We start from the raw sequence: 18,666 nt of genomic DNA on the forward strand, positions 1-18,666 counted from the left end.
TGCAGATAGTCTTGGACACTTCAAGTGCGAACAGAGGGCAGAAATGTGCTGCTAAGAAATGTGAGTGTACTCTGCAAACCAAATGGAACCAAGCACAACTTAAAAATAGCTTTTTCAATATGTTAACAGTTCTTTATCAGCTTAGCCTCTCTACTGTAAAGGCTTTCCTATTGCTCCAGCTCCTTTGAGAGCTGAACAGTAATAAATCATTTGTCCTCCAACATAACACTCTAASCAAGGTTGCAGCCACCCATAATATACTGTTTTTGAGTTCTCATTTACATTTTACATAATATTTTAATCTCAAAATTCTCAAACATAACAGAAGACAATAAAGACAAGCTAAACTACCTTGAAGAACCAAATCAGACTTCATGATGTGAACAACATTCATGACTGGGATGCACAAACCCCGCATCTTGCCAAAGCTGCATTTCAGACATTTCAGTTGCAAAAGAGTTTGTTTTGCAAAGAAAAATACATAGGAAAAATTTTAGTTTTCTGAGGCCCAGCTGCTTTTAGTGGAGACTGATGGAGTGTCCAAACAAGAATCTCCCCACTACTCAYAGGGAGCAAAATACTAGGCCCTTTTAAGACATTCCCACTCGCTTGATTCTGCATAGCAGTTTAGGAAACTGGCATGTGGCAACGCTGACACGGCAATAGAAACTCATCTACAATTTTTTAAGGACAACTCCAAGCTACTTGGGAACTACTTGGAGAGGCCATTTTAGCATAAAGATCAGAAATGGCACAAAGGTAATTTCTCAAAAATAACAGGTACAGATTTCTCTAGGTATGGTAGATAAAAGTCTATCTTGTATATTCTTACAAATTCCCTCCCCATACAACAACCTCCAGAGTTGTCATTTAAAAATGCATACCCTGGTGCTTCACTACAGAAGACATGACCTACATACACACACACACACACACACACACACATATATACGTACATATATGTGGTTTCTACATTATGCCCTTAAGAAACCTGGAAAAAATGCAGTTTAAAAAACCAACAAATACAAAACAATTAGGAAGAAGAAGAAAAAGTTATAGGTCTTTACCATATCATTCTTGCTGGTGCTCTGAAGGTGCCAGCCTCTACAGAACAGGCTGTAACAAGTCAACTCTAAAAACTCCAGATGATTCTGTCAGGCTCATTCTTGTTATTTAGGTCTCCACCGTGTTTTAATGGAGGTTGTTTTTTGTCTTTCTATCAACATGTCTATATACTCACCAAACTAGTAAGGCTGACAAAATTGAATCACATAGATAGGGGACTGTCTACATACTAGCCTGGTTCAGACAGATCTCTTGCAACATCAGCCACAAATTGGTTTATTTTTGTCCACTGGTGTTAAGATTAGGTAGCTAGAACATGGAAACATTTACAGTTCCAGCCTTTGAAGAAGGGCAGTGACTACAGAGGGCACCTTTCAGGAATGCAGTGATTCGGCAGCTTCCAGCTGAAGTAGGCTGTGCTCTAGAGAGACCTGATGCTCTAAAGAGAATTAGGTCTCGCTTGAAGCATTTTGCTGGTACTGCCATCAGTGCCACCTAAGCAATTCTGAAGTGAATATACTTACTTCTCAGCTTCTTTCTCAATTATTCTCTCAGAATGTATTAGGCTCAAACAGTAATAATGCAGTTTGGAGCTTAAGAGTCACTATGAGAAGACATTTGAAGAGATGTTTGTCCTGCTGAAAAAATACCTGTCCTTTCTCACCCTTTTCAAGGTTAACAGGTCACATACATGAACACAAATGACCAATTCCTTGACATGACAAGAACACATACTCTCTTTAAAACACACCCCCATCTGACTTTTAAACATTTAGATGCTCCTTGACATGCTGCAATTGGGAAAACAGTGTTTTCAGTTAAGCTGACTTATTATTTCACATTAGCTAGCGACCTTCCTGCCACGTCAGTGGTGCTGGGAGGTATTCGATGGCAACATTCCCTTCAAAACCATCTTGAAAGATCCTCACAGGGCCCCCTTTGGTGCCAACTCATGTGCATCTGACTAAAGATTCAGGCTCTCATTTAACAAGCTCACTGTACAGAACCTTCTTGATTTTAACAGCCCTCCTACTGCTAAATTTTAGGTGTTCATGTGTATTTATATACACACACATATATACGTACACACTATGTATACTAGAGAAGTCTGGGAGAGCCTCAAAAGATTTTCATCATCCTGGAACCCAGCAACAGGCAAAAGGAAGAAAAGGTTGGGGTTCTGTCTTCAAGATTGAGTCCAAACACATCATGGTCATTACCACCGCCTTTTATATACAAGCACTTTCTATAGGAAAAGAATTTTTGTACATTAAATATTTACAACATTGTAATGTATTCAGTATGTATTTAATATTTTAATTAAGACTAATTTAAAAAAATAATCTTAGACACCCTTCATTTCCACAAGGTGTATGTGATAGGTAACCTACATTTAGGCTCTAACACGCTAATCCAAACCCCATCAGCTTTAATGGGTTTTAGATTAAGCACATGAGAGCTGTAATAAATATTATTTCAGGAGGCAATTCCCCATGCAACATCAAACTATGACAWGACACAAGAGGCTAAAAATGGCTCATCATAATTTATTTTATGTTAAAATGTACAGCTTAGGGTTTTTTGTTTTTATGGTTTTTATTTTCGTTTCTTGTTTGTTTTTAAGTGACTGACTAAAAAGATAACAGATAAATACAAGAGTGTCACTGGGTTCTATTTTTACATGTATCAAGCCTCTTCTGTTCGGCCCTTACAGTCACTCTGTACAAGTACAAAGGCTACAAAAAAGGAAGCAATATAAACAGACACAAATAACTTTTGCCTTTTTACATGCGATCTGTAAGCTTAGTTTGAGCTATTCACACGCTACTGCTCTATTTTTTTCCCTTAAAAAATAACTCCAATATTTTATAAAGATAGAAAAATCTACAGATGGAATGAAAATGTAAAGTTAGAGGCATTTCCATAAAATAGCAACTTTACACCAAATTCACTACTTTGTTTTTTTTAAATCCTGCCAAGTATTTGGACATATATGAAAATGTTTCAAAACTTGACAAATAAACACTGAGATATGCTTCAATTAAAAAAAATCAGTATTTATAAAACAGAAAGCTGCCTTTTTCCCTACCCCAATCCCAAAGAAACTGGTCACAAAAAAAAAAAAAAGTGTCTCAACTTTACACCAAACATATATCAATAAAACCCTTTGAACTAACCAAAATGTGAATAGCCTTTTCAGCTTTATTATTTTTACAAGTTTTATAATTAACAAAAATATAGTTCTTTTTGTTTTGTTTTGTTTTTTACCCTCAAACTAGGGTAACCTAATCAAGGCAAAAAAATTAAGAAATGGCTTACTGTTAAGCACAACACTTGTACAGTACTACAAAATGCACTGTCACTAACAAAGACATTAGCGGCATGCGGAAGTGTCACCTTCAGAAACAAAATAATACAATAAAAGAACGGCTAAAAGGCATTTACATGTGGGGGAAGGAGAGAGAAGCTCAGGATCCAGTACTGTCTGGTAGTTTTGGAGTCTATTTATCCACATTTTTAATGGGAGCAGGCACATAAAATGGCTCTGAACCATCAGCTGCTGTGTAATTGCAGTTCATAGAAAGAGTTCGTCCTTTCCAGAGAACTTCAAGCTCAAAAAAAAAAAAAAACCATAAAAAAAGAATGGAGAACAACCTAATTCCCCCCCCCAAAGGAAAACTGGAGGAAAACAAAAAGAAAATAAACCCGCAAAGTGTATTTTTTGTTGTTTTTGTTTTGTTTTTCAAGGAAACAAAAGAAATAAGAAAAAAGAAGAGAGACTTGTATAAGGCTTTCTGCTGCATACAGCTTTTAAATGGTGCCAACAAATGTTTTTGCATTCACACCAATTGCTGGTTTTGAAATCATACTCTCCAAGAAGGTATCCGTGCGGATCGACGCGGCCGGCCCGCCGCTCTCTCCGGAGGGCCCTACCTTCTCATGTAGGAGCCGTTCAGAGACTGCTTGGACATGCCCGTGTTCATGTAGCCGTGGTGCCCCGCAGGGCTGTACATCATGTTGCTGTGGGCCGCGGTCTGCATGGGCTGCTGTGCATATGGCTGGGTTCCCATCATCCCCATCTGCATCTGCATAGGGTACTGGGGCGTTTGATTCATATACCCGTGGTTCCCGTGGTAGCCGCTGTTCATCATGGGCTGGGACATGCTATAGCCGTTCATAGCGTTCAGGGTGTTCATGTTCATGTTCACCGAGTTGACGTTGTAAGCGGGGGCCGGCATCAGGTTGACGCTCATGTTCATGCCGCGCTGCATGGTCAAGGTCCGCGCGGGCCCCTGCATGGCCACGGTCTGGGAAGCTCGCCCGTAGATCTGGGGCTGGTGGGCGGCCGCGGCGGGCGGCAGCGGCGTGGATTTGGTCCTCACGGAAACGTGCCCTTTGCCGGCCATCTGCGACTGCAGTCTTTGGGTGTGGGATATGCCGATGTTGGASGAGGCCATGTTACGCTGCAGGAGGGGAGGCGGCAAATTCATGGGAGGAGGAGTGAGGTTGGGGGGAGGGGTCATGGTGGCCTGTGCTTGGGGTCCTCCAGGAACAGCATGTGCGGACTGGGAGAGCTGAACGAGCCCCGTGTTGCTCAAGGGGGTGGACAGAGAGGCACTGTTTGCATAGGAAGTTACAGCAGCTGAGTGGCTGTAAGGCAAGGAATGATCCATAAGCGTGTTGGTTAACTGCTGCAGTTTGGCAAGGCTGAAGGTGGCCGAGGGCTGCGAGTAATGCCCCGCTCCGAACTCGCTCTGGCCCATTCTCTCGTACAGGCCGAGGTTGGCGTTGCCTGTCTCGGGAATCTCCGTCAACTGCATAGGTGGTGTAAAATTGGCAGCCATGCTGCACTGGGATAACTGCTGGTTGCTGCTCGGAGGCCTTTCGACAACGCAACCTTGGGGAGACTTTACATTGCAGGTAGAGGGCGAGTTGATGTTGGTCTGTTGCATCATGCTGCAGCTGCCGTTCATGTTAGACATCTGCTGCGTCACTGCACAGCTACTCTGCGTTAGATTGCTAGACGTAAGGCTACTGTAGGAGCAACTGTTCTGTGAAGAGCTGTTCCCGCAGATACTGCTACCCATGGTAGAATCGTAACTGCTCGGGTTCTCGTAGTTCTCTGTTGTGCTCTCGATGCTCCCTAAGTCGCTAAACCCGCTATCCACTACTTGTTGGGAGTGATCAGAAACAGAGGGAACGTCCATCATYGGACTGGTCTCCATGTTCTGCAAAGAGGGCACAGAAATGGCACTTTGATCCGGGCTGATCTGAGCATAGCTGTTCTCTAGTGGAGCAACATTTGGACTATTAACAGAACGAACTGACTGGCTRGGATGAGAGTGTACGGATGAAACTGGGCTACTGTGGTCGGACTGTTGGCAATCGTCCAGCGAGGTCATCTGGGGGCTTTGGTCAGTGTGGGTATAATTTTGCAAGCTTCTGCATGCCTCCTGAGTCTCTGCACAATCCTGAAATGCGTCTTCGTGTTCGCTTGTCTCTTGAGTTAGGGACTGCACTGCTTGAACCGTCTCCGAATCAATCTCCATGGCCTCAGTGCTCTCCTCCTTGAAACCGGCATGTAATTCTTCACCAGCTTTTTGGTCCTGGTTGTTATCCGCATGATCATCATCGGATTCTGGCACTGGGTCTGAATCTGCAGCAGGTTCTTTCTGGTCACCTCCATTCTCATCAGCTGCAAGGTTGACACCGCAGTCCATTAAGTCCTCCTGATTCGAATTACCAGTTTGAACATTTACGTCTAAAAAAGACTGCTGCGTCTCCAGCATTTCTTTGAAAGCTTCACCAGGCAACTCCTCTTTCTCTGCTTCTGCTGAATCCATGTGGCTATCGTCTTCATCATCTGCATCGTGATCCTCATTGTGAGAAGGTTCTTCCTCTTCCTCCTCCTCCTCCTCATGATCATCCAAATGCGTGGACTCTTCTTTTTGCAAAAAAAGATCTTCTGCTTTGTCTTTTTCTTGACCCTTTAAATTGATCCCATTATCTTCTATATTCCTTTCTTCTTCCCCAGCTTCCATCACACCATTTTCTTGTTTTTCAAGAGGGTCAGCAGGTGGATGCAGAGGTTCAGGCTCTAGCTCTTTTGCCTCATCTTCTGGTGGCTGTAATACATCTTTATTCTCTTCTTCTTCAACAGCAGGAACTGGGCAAGGTTTGTCTTCAGCTGCTTCCTTTTGTTCCTCCACCAGCACTTGATAGTCAGGCTCCATAGGAGTTTCAGGTGGAGTATATAGATTAAGTTTAAAGCCAGGCTTTCTTTCTTTGTTTTGCCTCCATTTAGATGGACCACGCTTAACTCCTTTTGGCCAGCCCTGCTTACATTTTAAAGGTTCAAGATTGTCTTTAGTGTTTTCTTCCAATACAGCTACATCCTCTGTATTATCTTTGGGAGGCAATAAATAGAGGRAAAAAAAGAGTCTTAGCTTGCAGAAAACTAACACATACAAACAAAAAATCCCCAAGTAATTTACCAACTCAGAATGCATTACAGAAAGTCTGGATAAACAGACCTCAAATCAAAATAGGACGCCAATGTCTCTTGCTCACACTTGCACAGATATGCAAAGTGCTTCCTGCATAGCAGCCTTTTAAAAAGGGCAATCAAAAACACCAGTTATACACTAAAACAATCACGAAGATTTAAATCAGAAGACACAAAAACTAAAGCAAACATTGTCCAAAGATTTTATTACTACTCTTTGGATTTAAGCAGAGGTAAGCCATTACTTTATATAGACAAGAATCTAACGCATCTTCATCAACTTTGACGATAAAAACATGATGGCCTAGAATCTCATATTTGAGGATTTTGTATTACAAGCTGGAGTAATCACGTATATGTTTTAATACCAGCACTGAAAACTGGTACGTAGGTTATTTTAATCACTTCTTACAGGCAGCATATAGTGCAACGACACACAATATATGATAAAGGCCAAAAGGCACAAGAGCACCAAGGTAAAATTAAACTCAGACTGCATCAGAACACTAGATTGAGCTATCAACAACAAAAAACGTGCTGCACCCACTCACTCCTCTTCTCCCCCAGACTATACACCTAATACCAGAAAAAAGGAGCAAGTTATTCTCAAGACGTGACAGGCAGCACTCGAGTGTAATGGTGTCAGAGATGCTCCTTTATCAGGTTTTCCTCTCGTTCTGTAGCATTACCACCTTCCTCCAGTCAATTAGTGTAATATAACTTGTCTATGGCCGAATACACTGTGTATCAGTGTAGTTAAGGCAATACAAACCTGACCACAGGGACATAGTTGCAACACAATTTACCTGTTTAATTCATCTCTGTTGAGAAGCAGGAACAAGTGATGATACTCTAATGTACCTGTGCACTGGTTTGTAGCAGTATTTATATATTTATATAACATTATACATACTTTTTTTATATATATATATATATATATATATAGTTATATAGTTACATAACATTAAGCAAGGGTGCTAAACCAGCACAAAAGCTGTTTAAAACAGAAACTAGTGGATAATCCTTTAAGTATGGAGAATCACAGAAAATAATCTTCCCACCCATATATGAAAACACTAAAGAAATATCTGCTGGCTTCCAACAAGATAATTCAGATCTCAGAATCCAGCTATTCATTTTGGAGTGAAAACTTGCAAGTGCATTTGAGAGCCAGGAGGTCAAGGGATGAGCATGCTTTCAGAACGGCTCATTACTGGTTGCTCTATGAATCCATTAGTTTTTCTGTTAGTCAATACCTTTGGAATCCAACTAGATAAGGCTGTAAATCAGATAAAGAACACAAAAAATCTTGCTCTTTTTTTCTGGGAGAAAGTAGGGACAGCAGCGCTGAACACTAAAGACTGTTTCCCCCTTTACTGAACCTCAACACACATTTTACTGAATTACCAGCAGTGTGGAATAGAGAGACATTTGTTCAAGTTAGATCTTCTTTTTTTGGATCATTTGTAAGGAATACGTCAACAAAATTAGGCAATATTCCAGTGATACCCTTGACCTGTCGAGTACAAAGTGCCCTGTTGTAGGCATACAAAAGTTGCTTTTGCTAACAGGACAAGGAGCACAATGTTTCAGACTGAAAAAAAAATGTGTTTTTTTCCCCTGAATAAGAAAAACAGATTATATTGTTAACAGATCAGGAGCAGAAGCAGTAAACAGTATAAAAGCTGAACCAAAAAAAAGACCTATCACCTAACTAAAACTACAATGGGACAAATGCTCCCACAGCATTTGTATGAAGAAGGCTGTCAAATGCATGTATTATTTTTTATCTTAAAATTTTAAGGTTATTAAAAAAAAGATAAACAGAAGCAGCTAAAAAACTCCTACTTTATGACAGAAATAAATATTTCATTTGAAGACTACTTGACAAATTATTTTTGCATAGATATAAGAAGATTTTCAGCTTACTTGGACAATTATCGTCACTCCTGTAACAACGACCGTCTTTCTCCTCCTTGTTCTGCTCTTCCTCCTCCTCCTCCTCCTTCTCTTCCTGTTTCTGCTGCCCAGGTTGATACTCAAAAGCTTTTCGAATCACAGGCTTCAAGTCATCGTCTTCCCCATCCATTTCACAGGTAGGTTCCAACTGCGGCATGGAGCGCTCTTCATCYGAGTTATCAAATGGCTCATTTAACACCTCTGTTGTTTCGGAAATTGTCTCTGTTGTGACACTGCTATTAATCCTTCGGCGTTTACGGCCTCTTTTCTTTTTCAGCAAGAACGGTCTCTGAAAAAATAATTCCACAAATATAGGTCTTCCTGTGTTCTCAATTATAGGTGGACTCAGTACATAAAACAGAAACGCCTTTTTGTAAAGACAGTTCGCAATCTATTTACTCATTCAAAAATTACCTTATAATTGCATCAAATTTAAGAATCGAAGGAATTCAACAGTAAAATACCTTACATATAAGAAACTAAAATAAGAGAGTGCGTTATAGCTATAAACAAAAAAATCCAGTTGTTTGGTAGGTGAAAACTAAGAATAGAAATTTCTTCATACTGGTTTAAACTTCTACTCTTGTCAAATACTCATAGCCAGGATATATAAATTATATTTAGAAATTATTTTCCGTAGATTCTCTAACAACATTYTTAAGTACTACAGAAAATATCTTCTACATTTCCGATGCCTACTAGTTTCAAAATTAGCAGGCATGGAAAAAAGAAATAGATAGCAGCAAAGAAAATGCATCAAGAATCCTGCAGCTAACTGATCTATTGAGGGGAAAAAAAAGTGTTCAAAAGTTTATTTCYACTGTTAAGCATTTCTCTCTCACAGGTTTATACTCACTTAAATTTTCTTATCTAAACTAAAGAGACTCTCCTATTCCCTAACTCTAAGGCATTTAAACATATACACTGCAAAAAGCACACTAAAATTTTGGATTTCTTAACCCTTCAAACAGCTAATTTTTAAGCAAATGAAGAATTACAATCACTTGAGTAACCAAAAAAAAAAAAATTTACATCTTAAAAAAGAASAGAGCATGTGTGAAGAAAAGTTAATGGTATTTTGGGGGCCATTGCAGGGTTGCAGGGGGGCCATGTACTCCCCTAAGGGGCTTCACACAGGAACTATAAAAATACAAACCCTTCAACAGGTTTGACTCCATCTTAAAATGCTAAAAGAACAATGATTAAAGCACTGAACCAATACCAATGCTAAGCAGCAGAGGGCAGTCACTAGTTTAAAAATTAACAGAAAAATCTGATTTTTAGTACCACCCATGTTCTATAGTTCAGTGAAAAATTCAAAAGTTAAAAAGAATTGGAAGAAGAGGAAAAGCAGAATTCRGGAATAACAATTTCGGAATTGTGTCCAAACACCCTTTAGGAAAGGATCAAAATATCCTAAAGCCTGTAAACAAAACAGATATATTTGCTAACAATGAAATTGGATGGTAATGAAACCGGATGTCTTCAAGCCAAACCACTCAAGTAACACACCTTTCTTTTTATGGCCAGCGACTGTGGCTTTGTCAGCCGGGGAGGCGAACTTGGCTGATTCTCATCCCCTCCATCCTCCTCGCTGCTTTCTTTAGCTCGCTCTGTGGATGGCCCTCGCTCCCCCACCACTGCCACACTTTCTGGAGATCGCAAATATTTATTTTTAGATTGTGCTTTTGCAGGTGATTGCCTACTATTAGTTCTCGTGGAGAATATTTCTTGCTCTTCCTTTTCCCAGCAGCTAGCTTGCTCCATCAGACGCTCAGCCTGAAGGGTTGAGGTTAAAATAATGGGTCACTGAAACAGCATTTACTTACAGCCATATCCTTTACGCTCACCTCAAGAGTTACAGTAAGTCAACCCCGATTAGCACTGCTGACTAACCTAGCAACAACATTTCAGCTGAATCATCTAGTAGCTCCTTTACAACAGTTAGGATAACAAACCAAAGAAGATTGCATTTCATGGGATATTTAGCACTATTAATGATGCAGCGAATTGATTCAAGTCCTTTAGCACTACATTACATGCCCACTGACATGGATCACTTTGAGCAAGTTCATAACACAAAGAATCGATTGACACTGGAGCCCTTGAGCTCTGCACCAAATTTGATCTGATTACATGCTCCTCAGCTTCTTCAAGAGTGATATATCCAGCTCCGTGGCAAGTGATTCATGTTTTAAGTTTTCGTATTCATCTCCCCAAAGTTATCATSACTTGTGCACATATTACAAAAACTGTGCATTACAATATCACCGTTTCCTCCATCTCTAAACAGTGGTCAGTGGAACAATTCAAATTGCTCTGCTTAAGGCAGCCTACTACTCAATAGTAAGGTACACTAAAGCATAATAAGACGCAAAGAAAAGGAAATTCAGAATAAAGTGTCTGCTATTACCTCCTTTTCAGCTTCTCTCTCTTCTTCAGAGACTGCAGCATTAGAAACTAACAAAGGAGTCCATCTCAAGCTTTCGGGATCCACTTCATTGATACGTGGATTTGCTTTCAGCTTCTCCATATGACTTGAAATCAACTTTTCCCTTCTAATAATTACAAATCTACAATCCAATAAACAATATTTTATTTTAGGAAATAATTACATAAAAACAGTTTTCCTACAGTTTAAAACCTTCTGCACTATAAACCATGAAATGAAGTAGGCAAGAAGGCAGATACTTAAAACTAAGTAGAAGCTGACACACACATATTGAGTTACATTATAGACTATCTACTAAGAGAGAGAAAGGAAACAGCAGTTTTATAAAGTACAAGATGAACACTAAACACCACCAGGGCAACACAGAGGAAAGGAATGTTTTTCTACTTAACTACTGTAAGATCATGCAAAAGGTTTACTGTGGGCCCTTAAGCCACTCTGCCAGAACAATTTCCAATTTTAGTATGGCATATGAACAGGAATACACACRGTATCATCCAGCAAAAAGTGGGGAAATAGTCAATAACAGAAGATGGCAGCTAACTGGACAAGAAAATAAGTTATGAACACAGGGATTTAATGAGGCATAGGAATGCAGCTCAGTTCTATGCTGATGAAGTAGAAAACTTGCCATTATGACAGAGTGAAAATGCAGATAAAGACTATCCTAGCACAGCATGAGAGCACTCTGCTACATCCCCTAAAGTCCTGTTATAGAGACCTATCAGATCTGAAATAAAAATAATTTCCTTATTGGTCATTTTAAAGCTTCAAAAATCAGATAGGTGAATAGCACTCTTCCTTTTCAGTGAGTGGATGCTTTAAAAATCAAATCCAGCTAAACCCTTTGAAAAACAGAGCAATTCTTTCTTTCATTTTGAATACAAAATTATGATAAGACTATCTTAACACACGTGAGATTAATAAAATATAGGGCAAATAGGATGAAGAACCATCTTAGTRGCATAAGAGTTCATAACTTAGGAGTTCACTTAGTTCATAGGGAATAAGAAAACATAACTGCCACCAAGTATAAGTGGAAGGGGCTGGAAGGGAATTTCAAATATCTGATTTCCTCGCATAGCCACTCACCTGCTGAACAATTTTAGTCTAGCCAATTCACTTCTCTGTCTAAGCTTCACTGCCTGTGAGATAAAACTAATAGACCTTRTTTATAACGTATTTGGCAATCTATAGGCGAAAGTATTATTTTATAACCGCATATCACGACTTGGAGTGTAGTTTGCACCAGGTAATTGCATACAACTAATCAATATATTTTTGATTAGCTTTTATACTAGTCAGTCTCATGAGATTGCCTGCAATTAAATACCCCAGAAAGGCACTAAGTTTTAATGCACAGACAACACCCACCCTTTCTCCTGCATTACCACACCAATCTCTTCCTTTGCCAGCCTCTCTTCTGAACACTGCTAGCAGTAGTGCTAGTGCACACAAAAGCTGGAGACTGAATCCTTTGCCACYTTCCTTTTGGGCATATGCTTGTGTCATCCTACTGTTCCTCTGTAGGGCAGCTTTGTTCAATTATAAGTTTTTATGACTGTCACATTCAGAGAGAAATAAAAAGTTCTTCCGAAAACATCAATGTCACTGAAAATAGAGTAGCTCTTAAGCCTTTTATTAAAGAAARCACTTAAAACCTAAATCATCAATTGAAGTAATTAAAAACACCATATTCAAAATAGGAATTCACCTCAGCAACTCCCACTGCAATACACGTTCAACACTGATCATGGCATTATGACCACAACAACAACAACAGAAAACTGAGAACCTGAATTCCCAATGCCTTGGGCAGGACTTTGCTGACCTACTCCCATAGTTGGGGTGAATCCAGTAATAACTGAAAAAGGGTGCACCATCGTACCTACAAAGTTAGTTTTTTCTTTTACTCTGCTCATGCAGGACATTTGCAAATCAGTCAAAATTATAGTTAGAAATGATGATACTGAATGAAAAAAGCTAAAAATGTTTCAAGCTAGTCCCCTCCTAAGCCCCTCCTAGCAACTTTAACCAGAAAGTCTATGTGAACAGCAATATTTGTTTAGAAATAATAAGGCCCCCTTAATAAGACCTAGTCCTACAGACTTCAATTAAGCCTTTGATTTTCAAGCCATGATTTTACACAGTGTTCATGTTAAAGAGTTCTGTAGGCAGAGAAAGGGAATATTGCGTCTTGTTTATTTAAATTAGCGTAAGATTCACTGACCTATCTTCTCTTTTATCTATCATGCTATGCTGCTGCAAGGTTGTGGCAATATCATGCGGACACATTCCAGTGGCTCGGCTCATTCCTTTGATGCTGATCTGTTTTTCGTGGTGGCAATTAAGGTATTCTAATATGACACTTTTCCAGTAAGCGAAGTATGACAGACGACCCAGATCAGACAATGGCTTTTCAGGGGATCCTGCTTGTCCCTCTCTTCTAGAAAGTAAATAACCTAGAAGGAAAAAAATATATACATAGACATTTGTTTTTAAAAGGAAGAAAACCAAACTAAAGCATTTAAGATACCTTTAAGAAGGCTGATACTCAGAGAGAGATGAGTTTCACCAGCTACTTGGCAAATATCTCTTGAAATTAGGAAAACAAACCTATACACAAGGAGAGATTGTTCTTCRTTGTTATTGTCAAAATAAAAAAGAGAGTTCTTGGCAAGATTAGATATTATGATAACATAATCAAATATTAACCAACCTTCTCTCCTCCTTTACTCACAGGACAAGGAGGAAGAGAAAAGCCACCGTGACTCAGGACAGTAGCTCTAATGATTCGTGCTCTCATTTCCATCTATAATTTTCTAGCCTTTCTGACTAACTTTTACACACGAGTTACATCACTGAAGTCAAGAATTTTGAATAGAAATTTAAAGGGAACTGTCAAGGGTAACACAAAGAAAAGTCAGTTTCCTTCAAGAAGTCCCAAGTGACAAGAGTTTTTGATTAAACAGTCAGTGGATTTATTTCACAAATTACATAAAAAAAAATCAAGAGTTTAACTGAATTTCTCAGGAGAAATCTTAATTAAAAAAAAATCTTTAACTTACATTTAAGAAAATCCATATAATTGTACTGTGAAGCCTCCAGACAATAATCAATCAGCTATTATACGATAAAGTGTATTTTATAGTATATAACATACAACATTCATTTTACATTTTATCTATATAGTAAGTCCTTTTTACTCTCTTCAATTTAAAGCATATTTTACTATCTAAAGTCRAAAACACATGTTTAAAGACAACAGAAGTCCAGTGTTTGCCTCTATTAAAACTAATGCAGGAAACAGAAAAAGAGCGCAATGAATAAAATTTATCCTTCCATAACAACATTCTGCAATGTACTTCTACAATTACTATACAAATACAGACCTTTAATAACAAGCTTACAAAGTTCTTATTCCACCATAAGCAAGGGCATCATGCTTATAGAATTATATTACTCAAWGTTAATTGGATACCACATTTGCCAATCCTTTGCCAACAAATACCTTTCTGAAACACTTTAATTGTTAAAGAAAAATGTTGGAATCCCTTCTTTCAGCTTTCCAAAGTTGCTATAAGATGCACCTAACACAGCCATGGCATATTTGCTGAACAAATCATCCCAAGTTCCTTCCCTACCAAACATCTTAGAACCAAAGAGGCAGTTAAGATCCTGCTGAGTGAAGCAGTCCTTATTTCCTTGTCTTACTGTATACATCACTGTGTACAGAATGTGTGCCTGTGGATGTATGTGTGCATACACACATGCATATACATGCATTTATTCACTCTCAGAAAGCCTCTTCCCTTTTTGTGGTAATGCAAAAGGTCAAGGGAATGTGCAAATCATGTATGAACTGGTCATACTCTCTCCTCCACCTTGCATGAAAACGTTAAGGAAGCAGATATAATATATTCCAAATAATTAATAGAGGTACAAAAACAGTGTAGGCCTTAGATACCCATTATCACGGTTTATAATGAGAATACACAAGAGCTTCAGGAGCAGTGACATCCTCCATGTGCTTTCTGCACTTCAACACGTGCATGACCTCTGCCTACACACACAGGGTACCACTGGAGCCTCAGTAAGCAAACCTCTTACAGAAGAAACACTACCTTCAGCCTTAAAAGGAAGGTGCTTTAATATAARAAGTTACAACATATCAGTAGTTTTATAACTAACGATGCATCTCTGTAAGTAACTATTGTCAGGGAAAGAAATTTCACACTCAAAAACTGATTGCATCTTTGTTAGTTTGAAGGTGAAGAACTACCGTCTTGTTTCCAAATGCACTAAGGGAGACCTAGATGCCACGTACAGCCTRTTCTGCATCACTTTAGACAAAGCTTCACTTACACTAAGAACACTGGATGAGCTCGTTTATTATATATACAGACAAGACTTATACAGAGTATACACTAGGTGTCAGTGCCCTTGGAAAACCACACCAACCTGCAGCAGTACAAGYAGCGATGGAAGTGTCAGCATAGCAGAGGGAAGGTGAACCTGCACCTAATGATAATTCCATGAGCAGGATATAAGGACTTGAACTTCTTTACAGTGTGGCCTATCAAACTAACATTCAAGAATATTTGGACACTAATACTAAATGACTGCATGCAAAACCTGGATTTCATTTTTGTATTTCATTACTCTGCATTGGGACTTCAGACAAAAAGTCTCCCCCGTGCTTCTATTTTCCTTATACACGAAAGGCTTGTAATTATACTTTCTTGCTAATAGACCGTACTACCTAGAGTTCAGTATTATTAATTAGGCAAGTGCATATAGCTTTTTTTTACTTTTACTAACTTTTACTAACATAACTTTGAGCATCAGGCCTTTCGGGACCCTGGAAACTAAAAGTTTCCCAGTGGCCATTTTGACATATCCTTCCTTCACGTTAASGCACTAAAACTTAACTTGCACAGCAGTAACACTTACTGGCCTTCTTCTCCCTCCATTCTGCAGCAGACCTACGTGGACCCTAGATGCTCACATCCCACAGTATTGAAAATAAAAGCTTGAACTAACAGTCTCAGTAGTTACATGTAATGAGCATTGAAGGAAAACTTTCTCTTTAAGATTCTGAGTCGAATGACATCTATTAAATTAAAACTTACCAAAGAGACGCCAAATAATTGATCTAAGTTGCAGGTAAATAAAAAAGACTGATCTCGGTAGCTCGTGTATTTATCCTGAAGCATCTGAAATGAGTACAATACGCCCCTGTTAAATAGTTACCCCCAGTGTCATTATGTCTACCCTAGTCTTAAAAATGGAGAGCCTCAAACTATAACCCATGAATTCAGACTATGTACAATTTAGGAAGCATTTGGAAGACAGGATAAGTCACCTCCCGCCCCCCACCCAAGTGTTCTTGAGTCTTGGACTCTGAATTACAAAGGAATGGGAGAAAAGAAAACAAAACAAAACAAGACCTAACCTGGAAGGACAAAGCACTATCTGTCTCTGCTTCTGGGCACAAGAACGGTACCATCACAAAATTAATCAGCCAAAACACTGCAATTGATTTATGTTTCTTGTCCCATCTCCAGCCTTCAGAGTGCAACAACACGTCCATGTGACTTACAGCCTTTCATTTTGTCATGCAAACCTCCCCAGCACCAGTAGGTTTCCTCTTACTCAAGATTTAAAATAGTTGCAAAAAAAAAAAAATCTGAGAAAGGGAAAATTATCATGTGAGATGTATATATTTTATAGCTACATCACGAATTTAGGCAATGATCAGCCATTAAGACATTCATTTAAATCAATTCAACAGAGCAACAGCTCATCCTCCCAACTGCAACACTGTTTAGCCCTAGTAGTCAACTCCCCTGCAATAGGTGCTCGCCAGAGATGCTAGAACGTACTTACTGAAATTTAAATAACATATATGAACTGTGCAAGTACCTAGAGGTCTTAGTTTTCCATCAACTTTGCTGTGTTCAGTTCTCTTAAAATAGTCTCTAAGACAGAATATTAGAGATCTAAGTAGCTAATATCCCATTCTGATAGTGGCCAGCATGGAAAACAAAAAAGGAACAGATTAAAATGGGCAATCACGTTGTGAAATTCACACCTGAACAGAGTTATCCTCACTCTGCCCAAGCAAGATCTGTACTATTCCCATGTTCAYTGATATCCTCCAAGAACTCAGATTGGTTCAATATAGTTGTCGTAGGCGAGTGGCGTGGAGTTTATCATCTTCCTCCATTCACTGCGTTTATCTGTACATTCAGCAGTACTATTCCTTACTGTAATTKCTAGAAATTTGCCTGTTATTGAAACCAAATGAATCGATTTGCATCTCCCAAGCTCTCTCTGGAAGTCTTTTAAACACTGGAGTGGCATTAACAACATTCAAAGCTAAGACACTAAAGCAGTTTTATGAATACCTTCTCTTACACACTACCATAAGCATCTATTTTATCATTAAGTCTCTTTAAAACTCTTTAGTGAACACCATTTATGTCACTTCATAATTTTTCCCGCTAATGTTTTTATTTGGGACTCAAGCCTAGGGTTGTGTTGTGTCTCATGTGAGGAAGTCAAGGSTTCCCACACCACAATCCCAACTCTCTGCTCTCACTTTCTAGTGAGACATAAAAAGCACAGGCTTTTCCCCTCTCTCTGATCTCACACACCTCATTTCACTTACAACTCTTTTCTCAAGCTTTTTTTTTTTTAAATCCTGTTACACTCATATATAACCTACCTTGTGATCCCYCCTATTTTCTACCATTTGAACAGAAATTCAGCTTCTTGAAGCACTGTTTCTTTTAATAGTCTCCTTTAACTTGGTACATAACCATCCGAGCTCCTTTTTGCCTTACACAGAACACATACAGAAAACAGCAGTATGATCTGCCCTCAATCAGCAACACCCTATCTTCACATATTCTATGGATTGTTTTAAGAACAGTCACCACCAACTAACCCTCTCCCTCCATTTCCAGCTGCCCTTTTCGCCTTCTTTTTAGCAAGTTTCCCACTGGGAAGCTCTCTTTCTCGGAGTCGCTTATGACTGCACTCATAATCCCGAATGAGGGGGCCAACAGGTTTGCGTTCACGGGTTGAGCACATGCTTTGAAGGTGGMTGGGTCCAAAATTTAGGACAAATAACATTAGGATGGGTATTACCAGAATAGTCTTGGACCATCCTAGCTGCTCCATAAAATACAACCCTTCACCCAAATTCTCTAATCCAAAGCTGAACCTTTATGTTCTACTTAATCACTTGCAGATTAAACAGATTCGTATCTTACAGAAAAGCTGCAATCATATGCAAGGAGTATTTATTTAGAAAACTGAGCAGCACTGTTGGGGGTTTAATGCAAGAAAAAGAGCAGAGCACTGCGTTACTGTAAATGCTCATTAGGGAGTTATATTTAGAGTCCATTTCATCCCCACACATTCAAGGAATGAACACAGCACACGTAGCTCCAGAATATGGGCAATTCACAGAGCACAAGAAGACTGCAATGCAGCAGAGGTCTCTAATCCAGAATAGCTGCTAAAAATCACTTGGTAAGTTAACCCTGCTACTAAAACCTATTGGCCCTCATTCTGAACAGCAACAGACCTGGAAGAACAAAATCTTTCAGGGTTCAGCAGGGTTTCAGCAAGATCACCCCCTGTAAAGCATTTTCAGCTACAACCTTCCACAAAG

General features: G+C 39.2%; 1 protein-coding gene across 3 annotated transcripts in view; it reads right to left on the minus strand.

Annotated features, from left to right (window-relative positions):
* Positions 1 to 3,821: 3,821 nt before the first annotated feature.
* KAT6B (lysine acetyltransferase 6B) overlaps positions 3,822 to 18,666 on the minus strand; it is an 85,554-nt gene continuing 70,709 nt past the window's right edge. For all 3 annotated transcript variants that reach the window (XM_026044560.1, XM_026044576.1, XM_026044569.1), the window contains 5 exons: positions 13,213 to 13,444; positions 10,944 to 11,103; positions 10,043 to 10,309; positions 8,501 to 8,819; positions 3,822 to 6,472 (listed from right to left, as the gene is read on the minus strand). In XM_026044560.1, the coding sequence (XP_025900345.1) occupies positions 3,996 to 6,472; positions 8,501 to 8,819; positions 10,043 to 10,309; positions 10,944 to 11,103; positions 13,213 to 13,444 (3,455 nt within the window). In that variant the 3' untranslated portion in view covers positions 3,822 to 3,995. The remainder of the gene's footprint in view (positions 6,473 to 8,500; positions 8,820 to 10,042; positions 10,310 to 10,943; positions 11,104 to 13,212; positions 13,445 to 18,666) is intronic.

Source organism: Nothoprocta perdicaria, unplaced genomic scaffold, assembly GCF_003342845.1.
Source record: "Nothoprocta perdicaria isolate Ctin4 unplaced genomic scaffold, notPer1 scaffold_105, whole genome shotgun sequence".
Classification (NCBI taxonomy): domain Eukaryota; kingdom Metazoa; phylum Chordata; class Aves; order Tinamiformes; family Tinamidae; genus Nothoprocta; species Nothoprocta perdicaria.